This window comes from Pseudochaenichthys georgianus, chromosome 10 (assembly GCF_902827115.2).
Source record: "Pseudochaenichthys georgianus chromosome 10, fPseGeo1.2, whole genome shotgun sequence".
Classification (NCBI taxonomy): Eukaryota; Metazoa; Chordata; class Actinopteri; order Perciformes; family Channichthyidae; genus Pseudochaenichthys; species Pseudochaenichthys georgianus.
In genome coordinates this window covers 811,249-836,029 of record NC_047512.1, presented here as the reverse complement: position 1 = coordinate 836,029, position 24,781 = coordinate 811,249, and the positions used below count along the sequence as shown (strand labels likewise).

General features: G+C 41.6%; 1 protein-coding gene and 1 long non-coding RNA gene across 3 annotated transcripts; one reads left to right on the top strand and one right to left on the bottom strand.

Moving 5' to 3' along the window:
- Window positions 1-334: 334 nt before the first annotated feature.
- LOC139434662 (zinc finger protein 79-like) lies at window positions 335-20,876 on the bottom strand. Of its 2 annotated transcripts, XM_071204547.1 has the most exons (3): window positions 20,294-20,876; window positions 19,611-19,646; window positions 335-2,176 (listed from the first exon to the last, which is right to left on the bottom strand). In XM_071204547.1, the coding sequence occupies exons 1-3, from the start codon at window positions 20,484-20,486 to the stop codon at window positions 630-632; spliced, it is 1,776 nt and encodes a 591-aa protein (XP_071060648.1). In that variant the 5' UTR covers window positions 20,487-20,876; the 3' UTR covers window positions 335-629. The 2 variants fall into 2 exon arrangements, with proteins under 2 accessions (XP_071060648.1, XP_071060649.1); XM_071204548.1 differs by lacking the exon at window positions 19,611-19,646.
- A 307-nt stretch (window positions 20,877-21,183) lies between these two features.
- Window positions 21,184-22,959, top strand: LOC139434682 (uncharacterized). The gene is made up of 3 exons (XR_011643999.1): window positions 21,184-21,503; window positions 21,858-21,945; window positions 22,326-22,959. It is a non-coding gene; the product is annotated as an uncharacterized lncRNA (long non-coding RNA).
- The last annotated feature ends 1,822 nt before the right edge of the window (window positions 22,960-24,781 follow it).

The window sequence follows — 24,781 nt, the reverse complement described above, 5'->3', positions numbered from 1 at the left end:
GAGAACTTGCACAATTGGTGGCTGACTAAATACTTATTTGCCCCACTGTATTACATGTGGGGTTTCTCCCATTTTTCCCTTTAAACGGTGGGTTTTCTCCGGAAGTTTTTCCTTGGACGATGTGAGGGTCTAAGGACAGAGGGTGTCGTATTGTCATAATGATATTCTGTACACACTGTGAAGACCACTGAAACAAATGTAACATTTGTGATATTGGGCTATATAAATAAACATTGATTGATTGATTGATTGATTGATATGTAACGGCATTAGGTCATCAGGATACAAAATAGGAAAATGTATTCCCTTACAGTTACAGAAGCAAAAACACTCCGATAACAGGTACATTTATGTAAAACAGGGCTCATTAACAGGATAGCAATGATACAAAACATTTAGAAATAAAGAACAATACATCAAATCATCCTATATGGAAACTTTGAGCCCTCAATCCAAATAAAATGGTTAATCAACAGTCAGTGGTTCACATATAAATCAGAATGACAAAAACATTAAACATATTGTCCACTTATGTTGATAAAGATGGAGTTCATTTAAGTCTTATATGGATGTTGTACAACAATGTTAATCCAGCCAGACAGATTCTCTCACGTGTGAACTGTCAAGACTTATTCATTGTCCTCTCTATCAGCTTCTGTTTCCATGTGTTCAGCTGAGCTGCTGATTGGAGACTCTGCCTCTCCGTTATCCTCAGTTTCAATTTCATTAAGCTGTGAGGACTGACGACCAACACACTTGTGCCTTTGTAAATGATTACGCCATTTAAATCTTTTGTCACAAACATTGCAGCTGTATATTTCCTCTCCTGTGTGGACTCTCATGTGTTCCTTTAAACCGCCATTGTGTGAAAAAGCTTTCTTACAGACTGAGCATTTGAATGGTTTCTCTCTTGTGTGGACTCTCATGTGTGTCTTTACATTTCCACTCTGTGAAAAAGCTTTCTTACAGACTGAGCATTTGAATGCTTTCTCTCCTGTGTGGACTCTCATGTGTTCCTTTAAACTTCCACGGTGTGAAAAAGCTTTGTTACAGACTGAGCAGATGTGTTCTTTCTCTCCTGTGTGGACTGTCATGTGTTCCTTTAAACTTCTACTGTGTAAAAAAGCTTTCTTACAGACTGAGCATTTGAATGGTTTCTCTCCTGTGTGGATTCTCATGTGTGCCTTTAAACTTCCACTCTGTGAAAAAGCTTTCTTACAGACTGAGCAGCTGTGTCCTCTCTCTCCTGTGTGGACTCTCATGTGTTCCTTTAAATTTTCACTCCGTGCAAAAGCTTTCTCACAAACTGAGCATTTGAATGGTTTCTCTCCTGTGTGGATTCTCATGTGTTCCTTTAAACTTCCACTCCGTGCATAAGCTTTCTCACAAACTGAGCATTTGAATGCTTTCTCTCCTGTGTGGACTCTCATGTGTGCCTTTAAACTTCCACTCTGTGAAAAACCTTTCTTACAGACTGAGCATTTGAATGCTTTCTCTCCTGTGTGGATTCTCATGTGTGTCTTTAAATGTCCACTCCGTGAAAAAGCTTTCTTACAGACTGAGCATTTGAATGGTTTCTCTCCTGTGTGGATTCTCATGTGTCGATTTAGATCTCTTCTATATCTAAAAGCTTTCTTACAGACTGAGCAGCTGAATGGTTTCTTCTCAGCACTACGTCGGGGATCACTGACAGATTCTTGTCTATTTTTCGGTGAGTTTGAGCCTGAGGCAGGTTCTCTGGTCTCCTTCCAATCAGCACTGTCTTCAGTGTCAGGTTCAGAAGAGTCATCAGTGTCTTCAGAAGAGTCTCCAGTGTGGTCCTCAGTCTTTGGTTGTAAACTGCTCTCTGGATGTGAGTTCCTGGCTGGTTCTGGTCCTCGACAGTCATCTCGATCAGCTTCTGTTTCCATGTGTTCAGTTTGTCTTTGATGAGGCTGTGAGGACTGAGGTTTCTCTTTATCATCTTCAATCTTCACAGGGTCAGGAGTGAAAGTGGACTTGGTGATATCAGCCTCCTCCAGCTCCTGAAGCTGCTCTCCCTCCTGACTGATCCTGAGTTCCTCCTGTTCCTGCTTAATGAGTGGGGGGGGCTCTGGGTCTTCCTGGTCCAGACCGGTGCTCCACTCCTGCTGGTCAGGGAGAGGCTCTTCTTTAACCACCAGCAGCTGCTGGACATCTGCAGGAAACAGGAAACACACTGTTATATCAGTCTTGGACCTAGTCAATATAATTAGGTATGTTATTGAATTACAGTTTCCAGAGAAGAGAAGCCCATCGTCTCTTCCGCAATTATTAGGGGTGAGCGGAAGTGCAAAGAGGCCCTTGGAATGGTGGAGTGCATATATTGTGGAGTGCATATATTGTGTTTAATTCAATCAAACAACATAGCCCCAAGGCCTTTATAGATCTAAGAGTGCGTTCACACCTGCCTTGTATAGTCCGGTTGAATCGAACCCTGGTGCGTTTAGCCGCTTGGTGCGGTTCATTTGGGTCGGTGTGAACGCAGTCCGAGACCTCTTAAGTTAACTAAACAACCGGACTCTTGTGAAAGAGTCTTTCAAGACATCCGCGGTTGTTTAGTTAAAGAGTAAAGCAGAATTAAGTGTTGAACAGTGTCGTGTAAAGTAAAAATTCTCCGTCAGCTACATAAAAGTAAGAACACCTGTCGTCGGTGAAAAGCCCCTCCTCTGCAGAACGTCTCTCATGGATAAGCAGGAAAAGAACACCGAGAGGCTGATCAGGAGCCCGACGCGAAGCGGAGGGATCTAGATCAGCATGAAGGTGGTTATTTTCCCCATAATGACCGCGCTGCTGCACATTATCCCGCTTATTACATGGCCACATTCTCAACAAAGTAACGACATGACTCCCAATATTAATTGAAATGCTTTTGTGGATTTAGAAAATTATTTTATTGATTTAAAAAATAGTTGTATGTATTTCAATTTACATGCATCCGCTAAGAAAAATAGTCCGTTGTTACCGTTTGAACTAACGTAGCAAAGGCAGGAACTGCTTCGATAGCGTTTTTGAGGAGCTTTTTGATTACAGATTTGAAAAAAATCGTTGCTTGCTTTAAAAGTAGCACAATTCATTATGTCAAACCTTGGGAAGTATCTAGATATCCCTGCCCTAATGCCAAAGTAACTGGCAACTGAATATGTGTCGCTGTCTGACCTAGTCTGGACCGCTGCGTAAAAAGGAGGGTTTCTGCCCGTTACTTCTCCGCTGTTTTCTTGTCGCTCTTGTCTTGTCAGTTCGTTTCAGACAAACTGTATACAGTTAAATTGAACGGACTTCTTTGTGCAGATGTGAGCGTCCTTAACAATGGTCAATAAATCCTTGACAGCGGTCTGTCTGTTCTGGATTAAAAACGTGTCACGTGTTTTGAATTGACCAATCAGAATCGAGTATTCAACAAAGCCATGTAATAATGTTCTTTAACGGATGTTGTCTGATTATATAATCATATGTCTGTTGATCTCCAGACTAACGGCAGCATGAGAATAACCTGCCGAAAGTGCCGATGCTCCATGGCGGAGGCTCCGCTAGAAATTGCCGGGATTTGCGTTTGTACCCCCTTAATGTCTGACCAATGGTTGAACAGCATTTCCGAGCACATGACTTGTGTTTAAAGTTTATAGTCCGTTTGAGTTTTGCCCGTGTGAACGCAAACCGAACCTTCTGAAAAATGAAACAATGTAACAAACTGGTGCGCACCAGAGAGCGGACTATTAGGTGTGAATGCACCCTAAATGGCAAATTCAGAACTCAGTAGACATACATGTGAAGCTAATTTAACATAATTTCATTTGATTTAGGTGAAATTATCTAATCATTCACGCAGAGATGCAATAAAGTTGTCACTACAGTAGCTATTAGGTGGGTTCGAAACCCGAGCCCACCCAAGTTTTCAGGCAATGTCTTCCCCTCTCTCTCAATTTAGCACCCTCTCTGGAATAAAAGGCACTCTGGCCCAAAAAACACAGTTTAAAAAAAAGTAGATTACTTAACGTTATACTCAAAGGGCCAGCAAATATCCCCCCGGGCCGCCAATTTGGCCCTGCACTACGCCTACATTATAGAATGAAAATACTGTGTTACAAATTAAAGCTTCCCTTGTGACGTGTTTATATGGATTTATTAAACAGACTGCAAGTCACAACACAACCTGGCTGAGGGCTGTTAGGGAGGGGGGGGGGGGGGGGGGGGGGGGGGGTGGGGGGGGGGGGGGGGGTGGCAGGATGTATAACGCAAGACACATTGAGAGCATCATTGTGAAAGGGAATGCAGCAAAATAATCGTTTTTTTTCCGATTACGTTGTTTTCATAATCGTTGCAAGCCAAAATCGTAATAGAGATTAAAATACGGTTAATTGCACGGCCCTAATTCAACCTTATTTAAGTAAAAGTATTATCAGAACAGTTTACGGCACCCTCTTATGTCATAGTAATGATGGTGCAGTCAAATGTTCCCTGTCAGTGTTTCATTTATGATGTTTCTTAATTATTTTGAATGTTGCATTTTACTGCTGTACATGTTTAAAGTTGCGCTTCTATAAATTGTTATAGATGAGGGAACCTGCTAAATATTAAAATATTTGTGTTTTTTATTTACAGTACCAGTCAAACGTTTGGGCACCTTCTCATTCAATTGTTTTTGTTTATTTTAATTTGTTTCTACTTTGTAGATTAAGACATCAAAACTATGAAAGAACACATATGGAATTATCTAGTTAACAAAAAAGTGTGATTTTTATTCTAGATTCTTCAAAGCAGCCCCCTTTTGCCTTGATGACAGCTTTTCACACTCTGGGCTTCTCTTAGTCAGCTTCATGAGGATGTTAGTGCAATTAATGGCTCACCAACTTTAAATATTAACACAGAGAGAGATCAATAAAACATAAACACAGATATGGTTGAGATTAATCAATATTTAGTTGCACAACAACAAATAATAATATTGGAGTACATCACCTTGCTTCAACAGCACCCAATCGTGGAAATTCCCCAACGAGTAGAAGTTTTACACAGGCATATATAGCTACTGTAATGAACACACACACATTTCCCCCTAAGAATGTCATACTTGTATATGTTTCATATGTCGAAAAGTCACTATCTCATGACGTCTTTAACTAACAAAGACTGAACTGTATTATTACGTGAGGCTCTACCGACTGAGCTATGGAGCCTCTTTGTACTTCTGCTCACCCCTAATAATTACGGGGGAGCCTCTTCTCTGGAAACTTAACTCAACAACACATTTGTCTTAACTAACCATTTGACTAGCCATAAGACTGATATAACAAGACGATGGGGCCTCTCTGACCTGTGTGACCTTAATGAATAAGAGATAAATACGATGTAATAAGGAATCTGCCATAACAAGGTCGTCAACTGGAATGGTTTTCCATTAACATGTGTGCCTTGCCAAGAGTCAATTTGTGGAATTACTTGCCTTCTTAATGTGTTTGAGGTAGGGTTAGTGCACAGTGGAGAGCCCTATTTGACTACTGTTGTAATCCATATTATGGCAAGACCCACTCAACTCAGTAAAGAGAAACGACCGTCAATCATCACTTTAAGAAATGAAGGTCAGTCGATCCGGAAAATATAACTTTGAATGTATCCTCAAGTGCACTCACAAAAACCACAGAACGCTATAATAATTCCATATGTGTTGTTTTATAGTTTTGATGTCTTCAGTATTAATCTACAATGTAGAACCAATTTAAATAATTAAAAAACGTGGTCCTGGATCCTCTATCCTGAGTTCTGGACTTCGAGTCGTGGCTGAACCTGTCTCTGCGGTCCTGCCTGACTCATCATACTACTTCCCTGATGGCTCTCACAGGATTGTTGACATCTTCATGGATTCATCTTCTTATTACAGACACATGCATTTCCAAACATTTGGTCTACCTACGCGGAAAAATATATTATCTGTTCGATTTACACACGTTATCTATTGCATGTCTGTCCGTCCTGGGAGAGGGATCCTCCTCTGTTGCTCTCCCTGAGGTTTCTCTTATTTTCCCCTTAAACTGTGGGTTTTTCTCTGGAAGTTTTTCCTTGTACGATGTCTAAGGACAGAGGGTCTAAGGACAGAGGGTGTCGTATTGTCATACTGATATTCTGTACCAATTGTGAAGTCCACTGAGACAAATGTAACATTTGTGATATTGGGCTATATAAATAAACATTGATTAATTGAAAACTTCGAATGAGAAGATGTGTCCAAACTTTTGACTGAGTCTAATACTAGTGTATATACAGAGGTCCTAAAGCAGGCCTATTCGACTAGTGGCCCATGGGCCTAATCAGGCCCTTCAGAACTTTTTTCTGACCCACAAGAGGTTGCCTGCAAATCGAAATGGAATATGAGTAATAGCATATATAAAACTAATGTCTGGTCACACTAAATCCGACGATGACGATTCATTATAATTATTTTTAATCCGTTATTTTGCCTGCCGCGCTCTTCTCATAAAAAAAAAAACTGCACTGTATCCGCACTTGCCATTGGCTTAGTGAAACTCACGTTACACACTAGGTTCGCGGGACACCGAGAAAGTACTTAATTAACAACAGCTTCAAGATGTCTCTCCAAGCCCAAGAAACGTAAAGTTGATTCAGAAAATCGCCAATTCCAGAATGAATGGACTGACAAATATGTATTTACTTTGCCAACCACAACAAGTAATAAACCGGTGTGTTTATTGTGCAACAAAAGTATATCCGTGAAGAAAGAATACAACGTAAAGCGACACTACAACTCAAATCACGGCTCGTTTTCTGCCAGTTTTCCGGTGGGCTCAGAGGAACGGAGAAGGAAAGTACAGGGACTGCTAGCATAATTTGAACGGGGTCAAGTGGCTTTTAGTCGATTTTGCACGGAACAAGAGAGAGCTACGATAGTAGGGTTGCCAGAAACTGACCATGATCAAAATCGATTATTCGGCAGCCCTGGCGAATAATAATCGATTATTCGACCGATTTTTAAAAATAATATTCGATTATGGAGACTGTAGCGAATATTCGAATAATCGAATAATCGCTGGCATCCCTATACGATAGCATCCCTGCGAGTAGCCTGGACACTAGCCAGACAGAAGAGGCCCTTTACCGACGCGGAGATCGTTAAAGAGTTTAAGCTTGCTGTCATTGATGAAGTGGTTATTGACCAAAAAGTAAAAGACAGCGTTACTTCAGCCATTAAAAAAGTACCTCTCTCGGACACAACAGGGACGGGTGGCGCAGTGGTCTGTGCGTTTGATCATCAGATCAAGGGGGCGTTGGGGAACTCCAGTTCGAAACCCGCTCCCGTCCCACTGCGTCAGGCCGTTGTGTCCTTGGGCAAGACACTTCACCCGAATTTGCTCCTGTGGGTATTGCCCACAGTAGATGACGATTACATGTATGATCTGTATATGTAATGTGTATTTGTAAAGCGCTTTGAGAGTAATTGATAAAGCGCTATAATAAATATAAGGATTATTATTATTATTATAATAATTATAACACTTCGCAGAGTGGAACTACTTGCAAAGGATGTGTCGGGGAAGCTTTTGGAAAACCTTCGAAAAGCAAACTTTATATCAATCGCTGTGGACGAATCAACTGACTGTACTGACATGGCCCAGCTGTGCATCTATGTGAGGTATTTCGATGGAGTTCGCTTTAGGGAAGAACTTCTGGGGCTTATTCAGTTGGAGGGACACACTACAGGTGAGGTTATCTTTCAAAATATAGTCTCGTTTTTTAACAAACGTCAACTGGATTTAAAAAAAGTTTGCCTGTTGGTCACTGATGGCGCTCCAGCTATGATCGGCAGAGTGCAGGGGCTGGTGGCAGAGATGGGGTCGTTACTAAAAAAAAGTAATATATTACATATTACATATTACTTTAAAAAAAAGTAATATATTACACTACTTCGTTACTCTCTACATAAAGTAATTCGTTACTTTACTCGTTACTTTACTCGCAGGGCCGGCCCGCCCCTCCCTGCAGGCAGATCACGCAGACTGCTAAAGTTTCAAATGTTCTCTTTAGTTCAGTTTCCATTGTCGCATAAGACTGATCCAGATCCTGAATGTTTTCCTATCTGACCGTGGCTGTCCTCGGTCTCCTGCTATCTGTATATTTTGCGCAGTCTATCTAGCGTGTTCTCCTGCGTGTTGGCCATGTGTTGCACTGGAGCCAGACTGGAGCACACCGCAAAGACTTCAGCCGAGCACGTACGAACTGCGCATGCGTGAGTGGCAATAACTCTCCTTACCAGCAGGCGGCGGTAGTGTGTATTCGTCATTCAAAACAGGCAACAACCGGAAAACAGAGAAGAAGAACAGACTACGTGTGTGATATAAATAAACAACAGCTATGTGTGTTAGCTTCACCTTAGCATGTGTTCTTTGCAGGTGTTTGTTGAGGTTTGATTATGACTGATTTTAGAAAGTAACGAAGTAACGCGTGTCGGGGCAATGTTAGTAACTGTAGTGTGATTACTGAATTATAAAAGTAACGCGTTACACTACTCCGTTACCGACAAAGTAATATTATTACAGTAACAATGTTACAAAGTAACGCGTTACACCCAACTCTGCTGATGACGCTCCAGCTATGATCGGCAGAGTGCAGGGGCTGGTGGCACGTCTATCTGCCATAGCCCCACACATGCAGTATTTACACTGTATAATTCATCAATCTGTGTCATGTGCAAAGCTCAGTGATGATTTTAAAAACACCATGACATTGTCAGGAACATTCTGAATTTCATTCGCTCAACATCCAACCTGCAACATCACCTGTTCAGTCAGCTGCTTGCTGACACGTTTGCTGAACACACGGACTTACTCGTCCATAACGATGTCCGATGGCTCGGCAAAGAAAAGGTCCTGGATCGTTTGTGAACTCCGCCAGGAGATTGTGTCTTTCCTTCGCACGTTAAGCACAAACGAGCTACAAACGAGCTACAAACCTCTTGGAGCGCATGTTAGATGAACAGTTTATGGCAGAAGTTTACTTTGTGTGACATTTTTGGACCCCTCAACACTTGCGAATTGCGAACTGCAGGGTCGCGAAAAGTCTATCGCTGATCTGGTTGAAAGACTTTGTGCCTTCAAGACAAAGCTAACGATCTTCAAAACAGACCTAATGACAACAAAACTGCTGCACTTCCCAAAACTCTGTGCATTTTGTTAGAAATTAAAATAAATGTTTTGATAGCATAAGCTACCTTAAACGTACCGTCAGTTTAAATGCTATTTTATTCTGGAGAATAACGGAAGTTCTCAATACCAAGCTTTTATTCTGAAAATCCTTCATGACAACATCTGGGACTACCGTCCATTAATATCATTAAAGTGGCTATTGACGCCGTTATCATGTATTGCATATAAAGTTATGACAGAGATAAGGAGGAGAAAAGGCATGTGGAAGTAAGCAATGAATGTAAAATGTCAAACGCAATATCGGACAGAGAAGAACGAGGGGGAGGTCTCCTACGTCACCACAACCCCCAGAGAGGAGGAGCAAACAGCCAGCAAGCAGGAAGGACGAATGCTTGTTAGCTAGCACTGAAAAAAGGTTTTCTACTTTATATTTATAATTGTTCTTTCATTCAATTTAACATAATTTGTTTTATTTTTTCAACTAATAATTTGTTTGTCAATAAACATTTTTTTAATGTAAATATTTTTCAGAGCTCAACTAAGAAATATCCTTTTTTGACGAATATACAATCTTAAGGTCACGCATAGGCCCGCACATTAAACAGAAAGCCATAAGACAGGACCCTCTGCAATCGTCTTCAAACCCCAGGAAGAGAGCCATTTCTCAACACGACAGATCTTTTCCTGCACCGGAGAGACAGAGAGCAACCATTACATTGTGGTGCGTGAAAACAACAATTTAATTATGCTGCTGTATTTCGTAGCATATTGTTATTTCCATGCTATATATTTTGCCATTTCTCTGCGAACGTGCTTAGTTTAGTTTAACTTTACACTTGGTATCAATACGTGATGTCGACGTTGGTAAATGTTACATAAATTAAATCATTTTATCCGTGACTTATTTTACACCGGTAACGTTAATTAGCTAGTTATTAGCTAGCTAGCAAGCAGCTAGCTGCTTGGTTCAAAGACTCCTGCATATAATGTAATTATCTTAAGATGTTGTGTGGTGTGATTTCCAATATAATAAATGCTGAAAAGTAAGTGCACAGTATGTTTTGTTTTTTTAATTTAGTGATAAACTTAGCGGTTACTCCTGAGTTTAATCTTTTTGGCACCCTGCAATAATCTGGGTTTCTCATTTTGCCCCCCAGGAAAAATAATTGCCAACCTTGCTAATAACTAAGAGGTGAGAAGGGTCTGCTTTGATCTGAGCATCTTAAAATGATAAAGACAATGGCGCACCCAGCAGTTTGTAATGTAATGTCAATTTGACAAACAAGATATGAAATTTCCAATTCGAAAAACACTGCTAACCTTACTATAGGTGTGTCCAATCGTAGATAAACAATATAGCTAGATGACTTCATCCTAAACTAAGCCTTAACGCACACAAAGGTCTTCAACAACTATATTGATTGCATTAAAGTTAAATCATATTCTGCCATTGATTTGAGCATTTCTATTGGTGATGTTTAGACTATGAGTTAATCTCTCTTTTTTTCTCCCTCTTTCAGACTCCTCTCACTCTTATCTAGGATATTGGTTTCCTCGGGTGGAAACATCTATATCTTCAGTAGTGCTGTAGCGACGCGTCGACTTCAAAATATCGTCGACGACATATTTCCGCGTCGACGCGTCGCTACACACACGTGGGTCACCCAAAGCAACAAGCAGTTCGCAATCGCACTTCAAACACAATGGAGACTGAAACGGCTACCACCTCCTCCTCACAGGATTGCGCACGAAGCCCTCAAACGAAAACATCTCGCCCTAGGTCTTCAAAAGCATGGGAATATTTTAAAGTTAGTCCAAAACGCAAATATATTGTCATTTGCAGTCTTTGCCAAATGGAGTTGGCATATCACACAAGCACAACGGCTATTTTGGAACATTTAAAGCGGCAGCTAGCTGTGGTGGCTACCATTAGCAGCTAGCATTTGCTCTCCGATTTGTACATAAAAATGGAATTATGGATTATAAATTCAATCATTTTTTTTATACATAGACGTTAAAAACCTATGGATTAACCGATTCAGCCGCGTTTCTCATTTTAATGCCATTGAACACGTCTTTTGATCAGATTGACAGCTAGGGTGGTGAGACGATCTCCCTAGAAGCTCTGTAAAGGTACGTGTTGTGATGACTGTATTTGCTTCCCCTGTCGCGAGTCCGGATCACTCAGTGATGATACTATATACCTACATAATCTGTGGAGTCTCAGCTTTAATCGGATATCTTGTATGTGCAGCTACGATAAGTAATAAGGGTACTTTTATCTTGAGTTCTGTGCCAATGTCCGTTAGCATTTTTCGCTCATGGGTCATTTAGATGCTTCTTATGAGACTTGTGTTTTGTTTTGGTAAACATGGTTTGTATCGTCAGTTAGCTGAGATTATTCCCGTTAATCTGGTATAACACATTAATAGTTTGTTAAATATTAAGATCCCCTGAGACACAGTATCGTGAACATTTTTTAATCGTTAGATTGCTGGGGGGGGGGGAGTTATTGGTTATTTGATGGATGTGGAGATGCAAGGACTGTGGATATTCATGTACCAGAAGATCTGAACGGCTAAAACATTATAAACTAGATCAACATTATGGAAAGAATCATTCTTATCCCTGCCTATATGAAAACTGCCCATTTTCATGTAAAACATGGAATGCACTATTGAAGCATCTTTGTACACAACACCCTTCTTTGCAATCCTCAAGAGCAGAGATCAAGAATGATCGAGAGATGGCCAGCACTCTTCGAAGTTCAAGAGGTACACTAACTTTACCCATAGTATGTATATGTGTCTTTAATCAAATGTACGTAAAGCTAAATCACATGCTTTTGCATGAGGCACATATCCTTTGTCTGTCTTTGATATATATATATATTAGGGATGCACGATAATTATATTAGGAATTATGACGTCATCCCGATAAACCCGATAACAGTATTAATAGCCCCGATAATATAAAATATATTTTTGGGGTAAAAAAAAGAAAAGATCCTGCGGTGTGGGTGGATTGGGATGAGGGGCGCTTGTTTTTCACTCGGCTCCTCCCGTTTTGCCAGTACTGTGGTGTTAGTGGTTTAGGAAGAGGGGAGTTCTTCACAAATCCAGCGCTCCCTAATACTTCGAACCTGATCAGTCACCTGAAATATCGCCATCGCTACGATGGTGTGTTAAAAGCATACGAAGACAATAATACATTACAGTGTGTGTGTGTGTGTGTGTGTGTGTGTGTGTGTCTGTCTGTGCGCGTTGGAGCTATGTGCAACTCAAGGCATATGCTCGAACCGGAGCTGCCTGGACGCTGCAATCATGTTGCTGAGTGTGCTGACTTTTCATACAATGTCCCACTGTCTGGCTTCCTGCATAATGTCAAGTGCTCGGCGCAGTTGTGGCGAAATGTCGCTCCTCTGTTTTCATTTAAACAGCTCCTTATATCCGTTAGCGCAGCTAGCTAGCACCAGATGCTAACAACAACAATGCACGTAAGGTCTCTCTTTCACTCGCTCGGGCCACACACACACACCCTCCCGGTCCTCCAGATGGCCAGTCGGTGCCTGCCGGTGAGCGTGGAAGTGTGGTCTGCCACAAGCCGGCGGCAGGAGCGGGGCTGTCAGCATCAGCTTGTAGATGGTATTTTAAACTCGATGCGCTCTGAAACTACGGGGCGGCCAAGGTAAAAAAATACACATGCGTTAATCGCGTTAAAATAATTAGTGGCGTAATTATTTTTTTTATTATCAGTTATCGGTATCGGTCTTGAGAAGCAGGAAGTTATCGGTATCGGTTTCAAAAAACCAATATCGTGCATCCCCAATACACACACGAGGGCTGTCAAGTTAACGCGTTAATAACGCAAAAAAAAATTAACTCCACTAATTATTTTAACGCGATTAATGCATGTGTATTTTCTTTTCTCTGCCGCCCCGTAGTTTCAGAGCGCATCAAGTTTAAAATACCATCTACAAACTGATGCTGCTGACAGCCCCGCTCCTGCCGCCTGCTTGTGGCAGACCACACTTCCACGCTCACCGGCAGGCACCGACTGGCCATCGGGAGGACCGGGAGGGTGGGTGTGTGTGTGTGTGTGTGTGTGTGTGTGTGTGTGTGTGTGTATGTGTGTGTGTGTGGCCCGAGCGAGCGAGGGAGAGACCTTACGTGCATTGTTGTTGTTAGCATCGGGTGCTAGCTAGCTGCGCTAACGGATATAAGGAGCTGTTTAAATGAAAACAGAGGAGCGCTCTATCCACACAACTTGATTGATATTGTAATCATTTTATTTTGTCCAGCCCTACCTTCACACCAAACTATGCTCTTTGTGTATCTACTGTCTAAATGCATCCTTACTCATTTATCACCCAAAGCTGATTTGCATATATGACCATTCCCATGCATTCATTCCTACATACACTAGCTCTCAATCTCACATTAACAAACCGTGGCACACTCACACTGATTGAATGGACAAACTGAACAATCAACATTAATTATTGTGACTGTCTTCATGCAGGATACTGACACCACTACAAAGAGGGAGATTGCTCTCAAATGTCTCATCCTCAACATGGGAGAATCGGTGGAGGACCTGATCAAAGAATTCCTGGTAAGGCAAGATTACTGTTGAGGTGTTAAAATTCTAGCTAAGGCCGTCCACTTTATATGATGGCTTACATTTTACATAACATTTTAGTTATTTAGCAGGTGCTCTTATCCCGAGTGACTAACAAGTGTAATAGGAGAACAAGTCAAATTCGAATGTCACCAACACAGCAAGTGTGGAAGCTATTCAGTATTTTTCACATTTATATAATGTATTTTTTTTTTTTTTTGTAGAATTAATTAATTTATAGTCATATTATTTAAGTTGTGTTCCAGCTAAAATGCTTTTATTTTTAAGGTGATGGGTCAATTTGGGCACACAGCTGGGTTTATTTATTTATTTTAAGGTGAAGCTAATAAATACCACAAAAAACGTCAATGCCTTGTCTGGACAATGGACTCATTACCAACTCATGATCTGCGTAAGATCCACTATACCTGGTGCCTCAGTGGCCTTTTGAAGTTGTATTATTGTTGACAAATAGCCACTACAGCGAGTAACCAATAGGCAGTCCAAGTAGTGTTTAAAGACGTGCTCAGACAATAGCTCCAGACAAGAGCCAAAGCAATGCATCACGAAACAATTCCCAGGGCTCAAGCTTAAGGACGTCCCGTCGTCGGAAAAAATAGTGTCGGGGAGAATACAAAATAATGTTGGGACGAGAGTTAAAATAAAAATACCCTGCTAACTCTACTACAAACGGCGATGAAAATGAAACCGACTGCACGTTTTGTGTAGCACACAGTTATTAAACCTCCTTGTCAACATAAACACACATGCACAAAACATTTAGCAACCCATAAAATACACACACATGTAGCTACAGCTGTGCCGCTGGCTGTCAGCCAGCCGCCCGGCTGTTCCTGGCCCGCAAATTCGCGGGTCTAGCTATGTACTGAGTGTATGTATTTCGCGGGTTGAGTGATGTACAATGGCATCCCGTTGAGGAATTCTGAAATGTGTTACCGTTACATCACAAAAACGCACAGCAGAACCAGACCCTGGAGCGCCGGCCTCTTTATTTACTTACTCCATCCCCTATGGGTAATAAGGCTGAGAAGAGAACCCTATCATCACCATCACCATCGTATTTAGTCCTTAGCAATATGCTGCGCATCTCCCCATGTAGGGATGGGTACCGAGCCCCGGTATTAAACGGGCCCCGGGCCGGAATTATTAAAGACAGTGGTAACGTTAAGCTCCGACATTATCGGACTTTTAATCGGTACTGGAGACATCTAAAAAATATGTCATATGTATTATTGCTACTAGAGCCGGGACTCGATTAAAAAAATTAATCTAATTAATTAGAGGCTTTGTAATTAATTAATCGAAATTAATCGCAGAACAGTGAGAAGCAATTTTCACATGGATTTTACTCCAGGTGGTCTACAGTCGAGTGCAATCCAGTGAGCCAGGGAGTTGGTTATTTTCTCAGACGTGGACTCACTTATCCTGGCCCTGAAACCAGTCATCTGGTTGAGTGTGGGTTGGGTCAGGGTGTGGTTCCTTGCACTCGGAGTCGGGCTAACGTCCACGCTAGCTGCTACATGCTTTGCATTTAGGTGATACTTTAGGCTTGATGTGCTGCGGTGATATGCAAATTCTTTTTTGCATAATTTGCACACAACCGTGCTCTTATTGACGCTTCCATCCGTCCGTTTCTTAAAACAAAATGTCCCATCCACGGGGCCGACCAAAGCGGTCTCATCAGCTTGTTCGTTCATGTTTGACTATTGTTCACCGTGGTTTGTTGTTGTTTGAAGTCCCATGCTGAAGTCATGAACGTTAGTTGGTGCTCCAGTATAATCGGTACGCCTGAAACTCATCCAGTGAGAAACGTTCCGCTGTGCAAAAATAAGTGCGATTAAAGTGCGATTAAAATGCGTTAATTTTTTTAACGCGTTAATTTTTGTGTAATTAATTAATCTTAATTAACGCGTTAAAGTCCCGGCCCTAATTGCTACACATTATATTGCAGTTTTAGTTTCACCAACTCCGTTTCTAATATGCAATAAGACTACAACATGCGTCTATGATGTATTTTCGAGCTTTCCAATCCAGACGAGATCTCTCTCTCCCGTCTGTGTGCGAGGGGGCGGGGCCGTTTGGAAAGGTCTCCTGACTGTGTTACAGACTGTCATCCTATTAGTGGTTACTCTGGGTTCTGTCTTCAGGACACAGTGTTGGTTTTTTGATAATTGGATGGGACTTGATTGGATTCAATATTAGAGTAATTTTCTCGTTTGTGTTTGTTTAAATATATTTGGCCTTTGTTTATGTGATTGAATGATTTACTCAAATAAAAAGGTTGATGAATCATCATCTAATGATTTGTATGATGTTTTATTTATGTTAAAGGTCACTTTGAATGATTTTAACTAATGATAATGTAGAAAAACTAACATTTTTAAATTCGGGACGGTCCACATTAATTTCGGGACGGCTTAGATTGTATTTCGGGACGGTTCCGGGAGGATGGGGAAAAACGTTAGTCGAGAGCCCTGACAATTCCTTCTTACAGCCAATTATGGCCTTCCAGGACGTCCACGATCAAATCAAAGTTGATTTAAAAAGCACATTTAAAGGCGATTTTTGGTCGGGCCAAAGTGCTGTACATGTAATAAATACTACATTCACATAAAAACACATTACTACAATCACAATAAAAGACAATACATTACAACAGATATATAAAAAACACAGGGAAAAGTCAGGAGTCGTGCTCCGCTCTGACTAAAAGGCCAGGGAGAAGAAGTGTGTTTTAAGAGTAGATTTAAAAACCCCTAGGGTCTGGGCCGACCTCACATGGAGGGGCAGAGTGTTCCAGAGCATAGGGCCAGCTGCTGCGAAGGCTCGGTGCGCTCTGGTTTTGAGCCTGGTCTTGGGCACTATCAGCAGCAGCTGGTCAGCAGACCTTAAAGCTCTGGCTGGGGTGTAGCGATGGAGGAGTTCAGCTATATAGGCCGAAGCCAGCCCATTTAGGGCTTTAAAAACAAATAAAAGGAGTTCAAAAACAATTCGGAACCGAATTAGAAGCCAGTGCAGTGAGGCCAGAATTGGGGTGATGTGGTCACGCTTTTTGTGGCCAGGGAGTAGACGTGTAGCTGCGTTCTGCACTAGCTGCAGGCGTCTTATTGACGCCTGGTCCATACCCACATACAGAGCTTTGCAGTAATCCAGTCTCGAGGTAACGAACGACATATGTCTTAACAGTTAGGCTATTCATCTGGGGGGAAACCCGAGCTATATTGATTTCAGATTCTTTTTTCCTAAATTATTTTCCAGGTGTCGGAGAAGGAAGAGGCTGGACAAATTCTTCAGCGGATAACTATCGCAATCTTCGTCATCAGAGATGCACAAGCCGCAACCAAAATGCATCTTACGTTTCTAACTTTCAATATCATTATTTCTGCTCTCTTCACTCCAGAAGAGCGATCTCCCTGTGTCTCCCTGTGTGCGGGGGCGGGCCTAACAGACAAGCTGCAGTAGCACACAGAGATCTTCAAAAGTATAGAGATACTATACAAGGCTCGATGTGGACAAAGCTTTTCACTGTTCTGGGGCAGTTTCTCTTTCCTTTTAAAAGTCTCTGAAAGTGTCGGTTGTTTCAGTGCCGATAGCCGAGTGGCCGCTGTGTACTCGCCGTGTTGTTGTTGGTGTTTGTTTCTCAGGTAGCATATTAGATTGGTCATGTTGAACGTAGCTCTGTTCTTTCCACCACGCGGAACCTCTGCCTTGCAAACATTGCATCTGGCTGTTACACTGCCTTCGCTTTCAATTTTATAATACTTCCAACCTCCTGACATTTTCTCTGTCCCGACTCCCGAGTCACCAGCTGAACGTAGCCTCTCGTTAGCGTACTGCTACTATTAGACACTGCGCACACTCTGTTGCCAGATTTCAGAGAAATAAGCAACCAGGTCTATGAAAACAAGCCCAAAGAAAGCAACACATACATGATCTTGTGTAATTTTAAACCAAAACTAAGTCCTCAGGATGACTTTAAGACGTGAACATGGTCATTTTTGTTTTGTAACATTAAAAAAAAAAAACATTTATAAAAAAAAAAAAAAAAAATCACGATCCCCGATTTTTTTCTCCCGATCCCCGATTTTTGGAAAATCACGTGATCGGCTCCGATCACGTGATCGGATCGGGACATCTCTAGAAGTAACTAAAGGTATTAAATACATGTAGTGGAGTTAAAGTACACCATATAGCTCTGAACTGTAGTGGAGTAGAAGTACACGGTAGCAAAACATTGAAATACTCCAGTAAAGTACCTCAACACTTGATGCTGTCCCATTGATTCCGATTTCAGAAACCTGTATTTGCCTAACTGAATTGGTTTAAAGAGAGAAAACATTTTGACTATAAGTTGACTAAAATGTCATTTTTCATCGACTAAAACGTTTTGTGTTTTCGTCGACTAAAACTATGAAGGATAGAAATGTCAAAAATGTGACTAAAACTCTAACTAACCATTTTCGTCTAAAGACTAAATCAAAAACAGCAGCCAAAATTAACACTGGTTGAAGTTGGCTCTGCCCCCACGTCCGGGCCTCCTCCCATGTCCCGTCCCCCGCCCTCCTCGGCCCCTGTGGTCCGTATGCGCCGGTTGGTACTTCCTCCCAGGCGCGAGGGTTTGACTATTGCGGCTTTCACACCAGCACTTTTCTGGTTCAGCTCCGGTTTCCCTTTTCAGCTCCCGCTCTGTGCACACCGCCCACTGGCGCCCCAGAGCTGCCCCTGCTGCGTCATGACGTCACCGTTTACATCCCTGATTTGCTCCCCAACGGCACCCATTACGGTGCTCACAACAACAACAACGGCGTCGGGTCGATGATCGTGTTGCTTTTAATCACACGAAGCCAGAATAAATTGAATAACGACTTCTCCAACCTTATACTTTGCTCCAGAGTGCCGTGGTTCATTGTTTATTAATGTGTTTCTGCAGCATTTACCGACCGCTGCAGTGCTGCTCTTCCACGGGAGTTTATTCTCCCGTTAGCTCCCGGTTAGCTCACACTGCAGCGGCCGCTCTAAAGTATTCACTGTCCGACTCACACAAGTAGCTGATGCATATCCCCAGTTCCCTTAGCCTAAGTGAATGTGTGTCAGTCTGAATTGACACTGTTTGGTATCACAACGCTGTTATGAAAGTTTCTCTGGTATAAAACGGGTGATGTTGGCATAACAACCGAAGCTAAACTGACTACTTGCATCCGATAGCTGCTATAATACAAAACAACACGTCTGCCTCTCTCCACAATGATCGATAACAGTGAACGGATGGTCAAAGTAAGGTACAAATAAACAGAATCACACGACGCCTGGTTAGTGTTGCCTGACTTTATAAAGTGTGTTTATAAGCACACTGCTTGTAGGCAGGCATAACAGTCAAACTATGTTCAGGGGAGGTGGGTTTAGTTTCCTGCACGCCTCGACGTAAGAGAGACGTAAGCGACGTCGCCTCTTAGTTCCAAAGCTCTTGCCTCTGGACCGACAATTTTTTGGAGCTGGAAATGAAGCGGATTCCGGAGCTAAGAGCCGGCGCCGCTGCGGTGTGAACAGGAAAACCCGGCGCTTTTCAGGCTCTAGCTCCGAGCCGGAGCTGAAAAGGCGCTGGTGTGAAAGGGGCATATGGGTGAATGCTGGGGGGCTTGTGTGGTGATTGACATTATTCACCCACGGACCGATGGGTTGGGGTATTGTTCCGCACGGACATTTGAGTTAGCCGGACTTCCCGTTTACCCAGGTCTTGCTTCCCGGGTTTGAAGTGTTTACATGTGTGTTAATGCTAAATAAAAGTCTAGCTTGTACCTTTGATGCCCCGCCTCCGACTCCCGTCTCTCGGCACTACAATATACAGAATATATTATAAATACATGTTGGCAAAAATTGATTGATGAGATTTTACATTCATTTATATTAATGTTTGAATTACTTTATGACCTTTGTATAGTTCCCCTATTCTTTATCAAGTAACATTTTAGATGTGTTTACTTAATTATTGAAAATATTTGTTATTGATTTTTTAATGAATTATTCTCCCGCAATTTGAATGAATCCAAAGTGTTTTTTATTTGCTTTTTAAACATTTAAAAAGAAAAGGTGAATAAAACTAAATGATCAATTTATGTCACATTTAATCAACTAGTGCCTACATGTCTGGTTAATATTGAAATCAGTACATTACATGGCATATTATTCAATGTATGTATTTTTTTAAATATATTTATTTTGGTAGGTTTGCTCTTCCGTGATAAACTATAATTATTATAATTAAGTACATTTGTCTCCTAATACTTACATACTTGTACTTAAAGATATGAATGCAGTACTTTAACTTGTAATGGAGTATTTTCACAGTGTGGTGTTTGTACTTTTACTTCAGGATCTACTACCTGCAGCGAGTGCTGATAAAGAGTCTAAAGTGTTATTAATGTGATAATAAAGTGTTACTGAAGAGTTTAAAGTGTTAATGAACAGTAAAGGGAACAGACCTGCTCTGTGTATCCGAAGCTGAGGCTGTAAAACAGCGTCCAGTAGTTTCTGGAGCCTCTTGTTCTCCTCTTTGGAAAGAAACAGCTCCTCCTCGAGCTCTGCTATTGTTTGTTCAAACAGAGCAAATATCTCTTCAGAATCAGCAGTGAGTCGCTGCTTCTTCAACGACAGCAGCATTTGGACTTTACTCATGTTTCCTAGATCACCTTTCCCTGCAGACTCCGTTAAACACACCGTTTCTCTCTCCGTCAAACTCTCAATCTGACTAGTGTTGCTAACGTGTTTCCAGCTAGCATGCTAAGCTAGCTGCTATAGTCCGAGGTAAACGCTCCAGAAAAAAGAGCACAGAGTGCATTCAGAGGTTTATCCAGACACACAGATGATGGATCAGTAGAGCTGGAGCTCACACACACTTTCTCAGGAACACAGAGAGAACCGGAGCGACGAGACGCCACATGCAGGGCTCGAGTTATGTGTGAGCTAGTGATGTGTCGGTCGCGAACGAAGTGAACGACGGGAGCTGGTGTCAGTCAATATGGTCAAGCTGCGGCCGCGGCCAGTACACGGCGGTACACGGTTGTACACGACACGCCCACCTGACACGACACTACGGTGGCTGAGAAGCACCACCGATAACAGCGAATTGACGAGATTTACATCATACAGCCCAAGTAGTATAAACATTGATTTTAATTTCTTACAGTAGGAGAGGTTTTGGGGTTTAGGAGGGAGGAAGGAAGATTAGGATTAGGTAAAAAGGTAGGGAGTGGTTAGGGTTGGGATGGGGGGAAGGGAAGGGAAGGGTTAGATTGAAGAGAGGGAAGAGAACTGCTACCCGGGAACGTTCATACTGGGTAGTTTATTTAGTTTAAACAAAATTATCCAACGAGTTAGAGACCACAAAGGAAGTGTAGTACCGCCGTTTGGCCACAAGACTCCGGCGCACTCCTGGGTTCAACCTCCACTGTCCGCGGCCACAGCTAGACCCTTCTCAGCCACCGTAGTATCGTGTCAGGTGGGCGTGTCGTGTACCATCGTGTACCGCCGTGTACTGGCCGCGGCCGCAGCTAGACCCTTCTCGTGTCAGTGTGACCATAGATATATATAAACACTAGATGGCTCATGGGAGATTTTCCAGCGTAGCTGACCGGCCGCCATCTTGCTACAGTCAACAGTTACTCTGATTCGTGTTATGGTAGCTGTTGTCAGGTGAGTGATCTGCACAAAAATACTCTTAACTCACTGAAATCTTGACTGATTTACAAACGGTTTGGTTTATTATAAACATGATTAGCATGGCTATGATACAGGATGCTTGGACATGTTGAAATTGCAGCTTTTCTTTGTGTATGTGGTTGTATTTATTAGCTGGCTAATAACAAGAGGCTGTGAGTGAGACCTAGTATTACAAAGTTCACCCAGCAACTTTACACCAGTGGGAGAGGCAGAACTGCTCTTTCTTTTCAACATAACTTAAGTTACACATGATTTCTTCCAAGTGGTTTGGCTTGTTAAAAACATCTTGCATTATGATACAGGAATTTGCTGGCTTTGTGTTTACAGAAGTACCTGACTATGCCGGACTTTTGTGGAGCCTACGGATGCTCCAATCCAGTCTGGAAACAAGAACCCGTGGGATCACCTTTCACGTGTAAGATATGACAATATTATGACTAAAATTAGGATAATCGTTAATTACTTAGTGGATGTATGTACATTACAAGTCCTGCTACACAGGATCAGTGGGGCTATGTGAGATAATAGTATTGCAAGATTGTTGTTGACCCAGCCTCTTTAGAATATGTTGTTATCATTTCTTTACACACTTATTTAATGTTTCTATTGGACACCTTTTTTATTACTCTTAGTGTGATTGTCTTATTCTTAAAGTAGGCTATGCATACATGCATACATACCAAAAATATGATAATTTCGGTGTGTATTTTTGTCCTACCCTTAATGTTAAAGGAAAGAAGGGAGGAACATGTTGACAATAATTTATATATCTGGCTACTTTCTCATGTTTTTAAGGTTTCCCAAAACCGGAGAGAGGAGGAGGCAGTGGGAACTCGCCCAAAGAAGGGACGGTTTTGTTTCCTGTGACAGGACACTGCTCTGCAGTGAGCACTTCAGGAGTGAGGAATTTGACCGGACAGGAGACGAAGCACTATGTTCCCCACATATGTTTATGTTTGCTCAGTCTAATAAACCCATAACATGGTTGTGAAAGAATACCAAAGCTGAGGCTGGACGGTGATTGATTGTTGGTGTGCCATGTGTTCTTCTTAATAATAATAATAATACATTTATTTTGGAGGGCCGCCTTTCATAACACCCAAGGACACATAGGATAGTTTATGTTTAAATTGTTCCCTATATTGCATAGGGGCAATATAGGGGAACAATTTAAACAGTGGATTTTGTGATATATCAGCCGGGGTGAGACAAGACAAACTACAGAAGGACACAAAAGGACACATGGTACAGTTTATATTATTCTTGGTCTTTTTTCAATAACATATTTCAAAGGTTCTGGATTTGTTTACAAATCTAGAAACTAAATACAAAACTAGGATGATATGAAGATCTCATGTCAAAAATAATTGTGATAAATTAGACAGAACTGGCCTGTCTGTGAGCACATTTTATGTTGGTTTGGTTCTTCTGATAAAGGTGTGAATATCTAAATAATATACCAACATATGCTATTGTCATTAGTTGTGTCCCTGTTCTTCAAGCTAAGGCATTGCTAAATTAACAACTCTTGGCTTACAGAGTGGTAACATGAGACCGATTTTTATATATAAAATATAAATGTATTTTAATTTTATAATTTATTTTAAATATAATAAAATAAATGGAAATATATACACCGGCAAATATTTAATATAAATACCGTGTGTGTGTGTGTGTGTGTGTGTGTGTGTGTGTGTGTGTGTGTGTGTGTGTGTGTGTGTGTGTGTGTGTGTGTGTGTGTGTGTGTGTGTGTGTGTGTGTGTGTGTGTGTATAGCATAGCTATTGCTTTATCTGATTAATGTTATTTTCATATGAAAGTCCATGATTATAAGTATGCAGTATCATAACTACATCTTTGATGTTTATAAAAAACCAAACCGTTTGAAAATTGGTTGAAAATTGAGCAAGCTATGGTTATTTAAATAGTAAACCATAATGTTATGAATGAGAGAACTGCCTGTAGAAAGATGGCGGCCAAGTGGCAACGTCGGTCTCCATTGGCCAGCAGCGCGGGTGAGTCATCTAGTGTTTATATATATCTATGAGTGTGACTACCCGATCCGTCACCCTGCCCGATCGGTTCTGCGCATGTGCGAGAGGGTCCGCCATGTTGGACAACTCCGGACGGCATCACCAGATGGACACTTGACACAGTGGCTTTTAGCAAAGCTCAAAAAGAAAAACCGAGAGAGATGAGTTATTGTTATTACAACGTGACTTCACTATTATTTAACAACTCTTTTTATTGGGTTCTTTTATTTGGGGTTAAGTACATTGTCAGAATAAGTGAGGAATGAATTTAACTTCTGTTAGACAGCCATATGCCATACATTTTTGCATACATCCACAGTAAATATTTATTCAGTATGATAGCTGTCTAACAGAAGTTACATCTATTTCTCACTTATTCTGACAATGTACTTAACCCCAAATAAAAGAACCCAATAAAAAGAGTTGTTAAATAATAGTGAAGTCACGTTGTAATAACAATAACTCATCTCTCTCGGTTTTTCTTTTTGAGCTTTGCTAAAAGCCACTGTGTCAAGTGTCCATCTTGGGTTGCCGTCCGGACTTCCGGACCATCTCGCACATGCGCAGAACCGATCGGGTAGGGTGACGGATCGGGTAGTGACAGTCAGTACCACATGTGCTCGGGGTCCGTTACGCTTACCAATGACGTCACACATTGGCTGTATAGAGAGGCGAAGTCCCTCCCTTTCCGGGAGCCTCCATGGGACCCCGGAAGTGTAAAATTATACATTGAAGTCAATGGAGAGAGAAAGGTTATCTTTTGATCCCGTTTGAATTGTGCCACGAATGACACATATGATGTTTGTCAATTTGAAAGAATATTTTGCAAGTCAAAAAAATAAAAATGTGTCGTAAAACTGTGAAGTTACACATTTTTTTGTGTGAAACCGCTCAGTGAACTACAGGTCTCTGGTCTCGCACAATACGCGTCACCATCACAAAGACGGCCGTCACGTTAGCAAATGTCACCTGTTTCTTTCAGAATGAGAATAAAAGTATAAAACGAGGTGAACATCACTACAAGTCTGGACACGTTGAGTGCTGTACATACACGAAAGGGGAGTTAGTCGGTTCTGTAAGAGCCAGCATGCGGGACCGGCTTTACATTTTTTCGGTGAGTAATATGAGTGCAATGTGTAACGTTAATGTCAGCTAGCTAACATTAGCTAACAAGGTACACTAACGTGTTTTGTTTTAGTAACTAGTTTTCTCCTTAAGA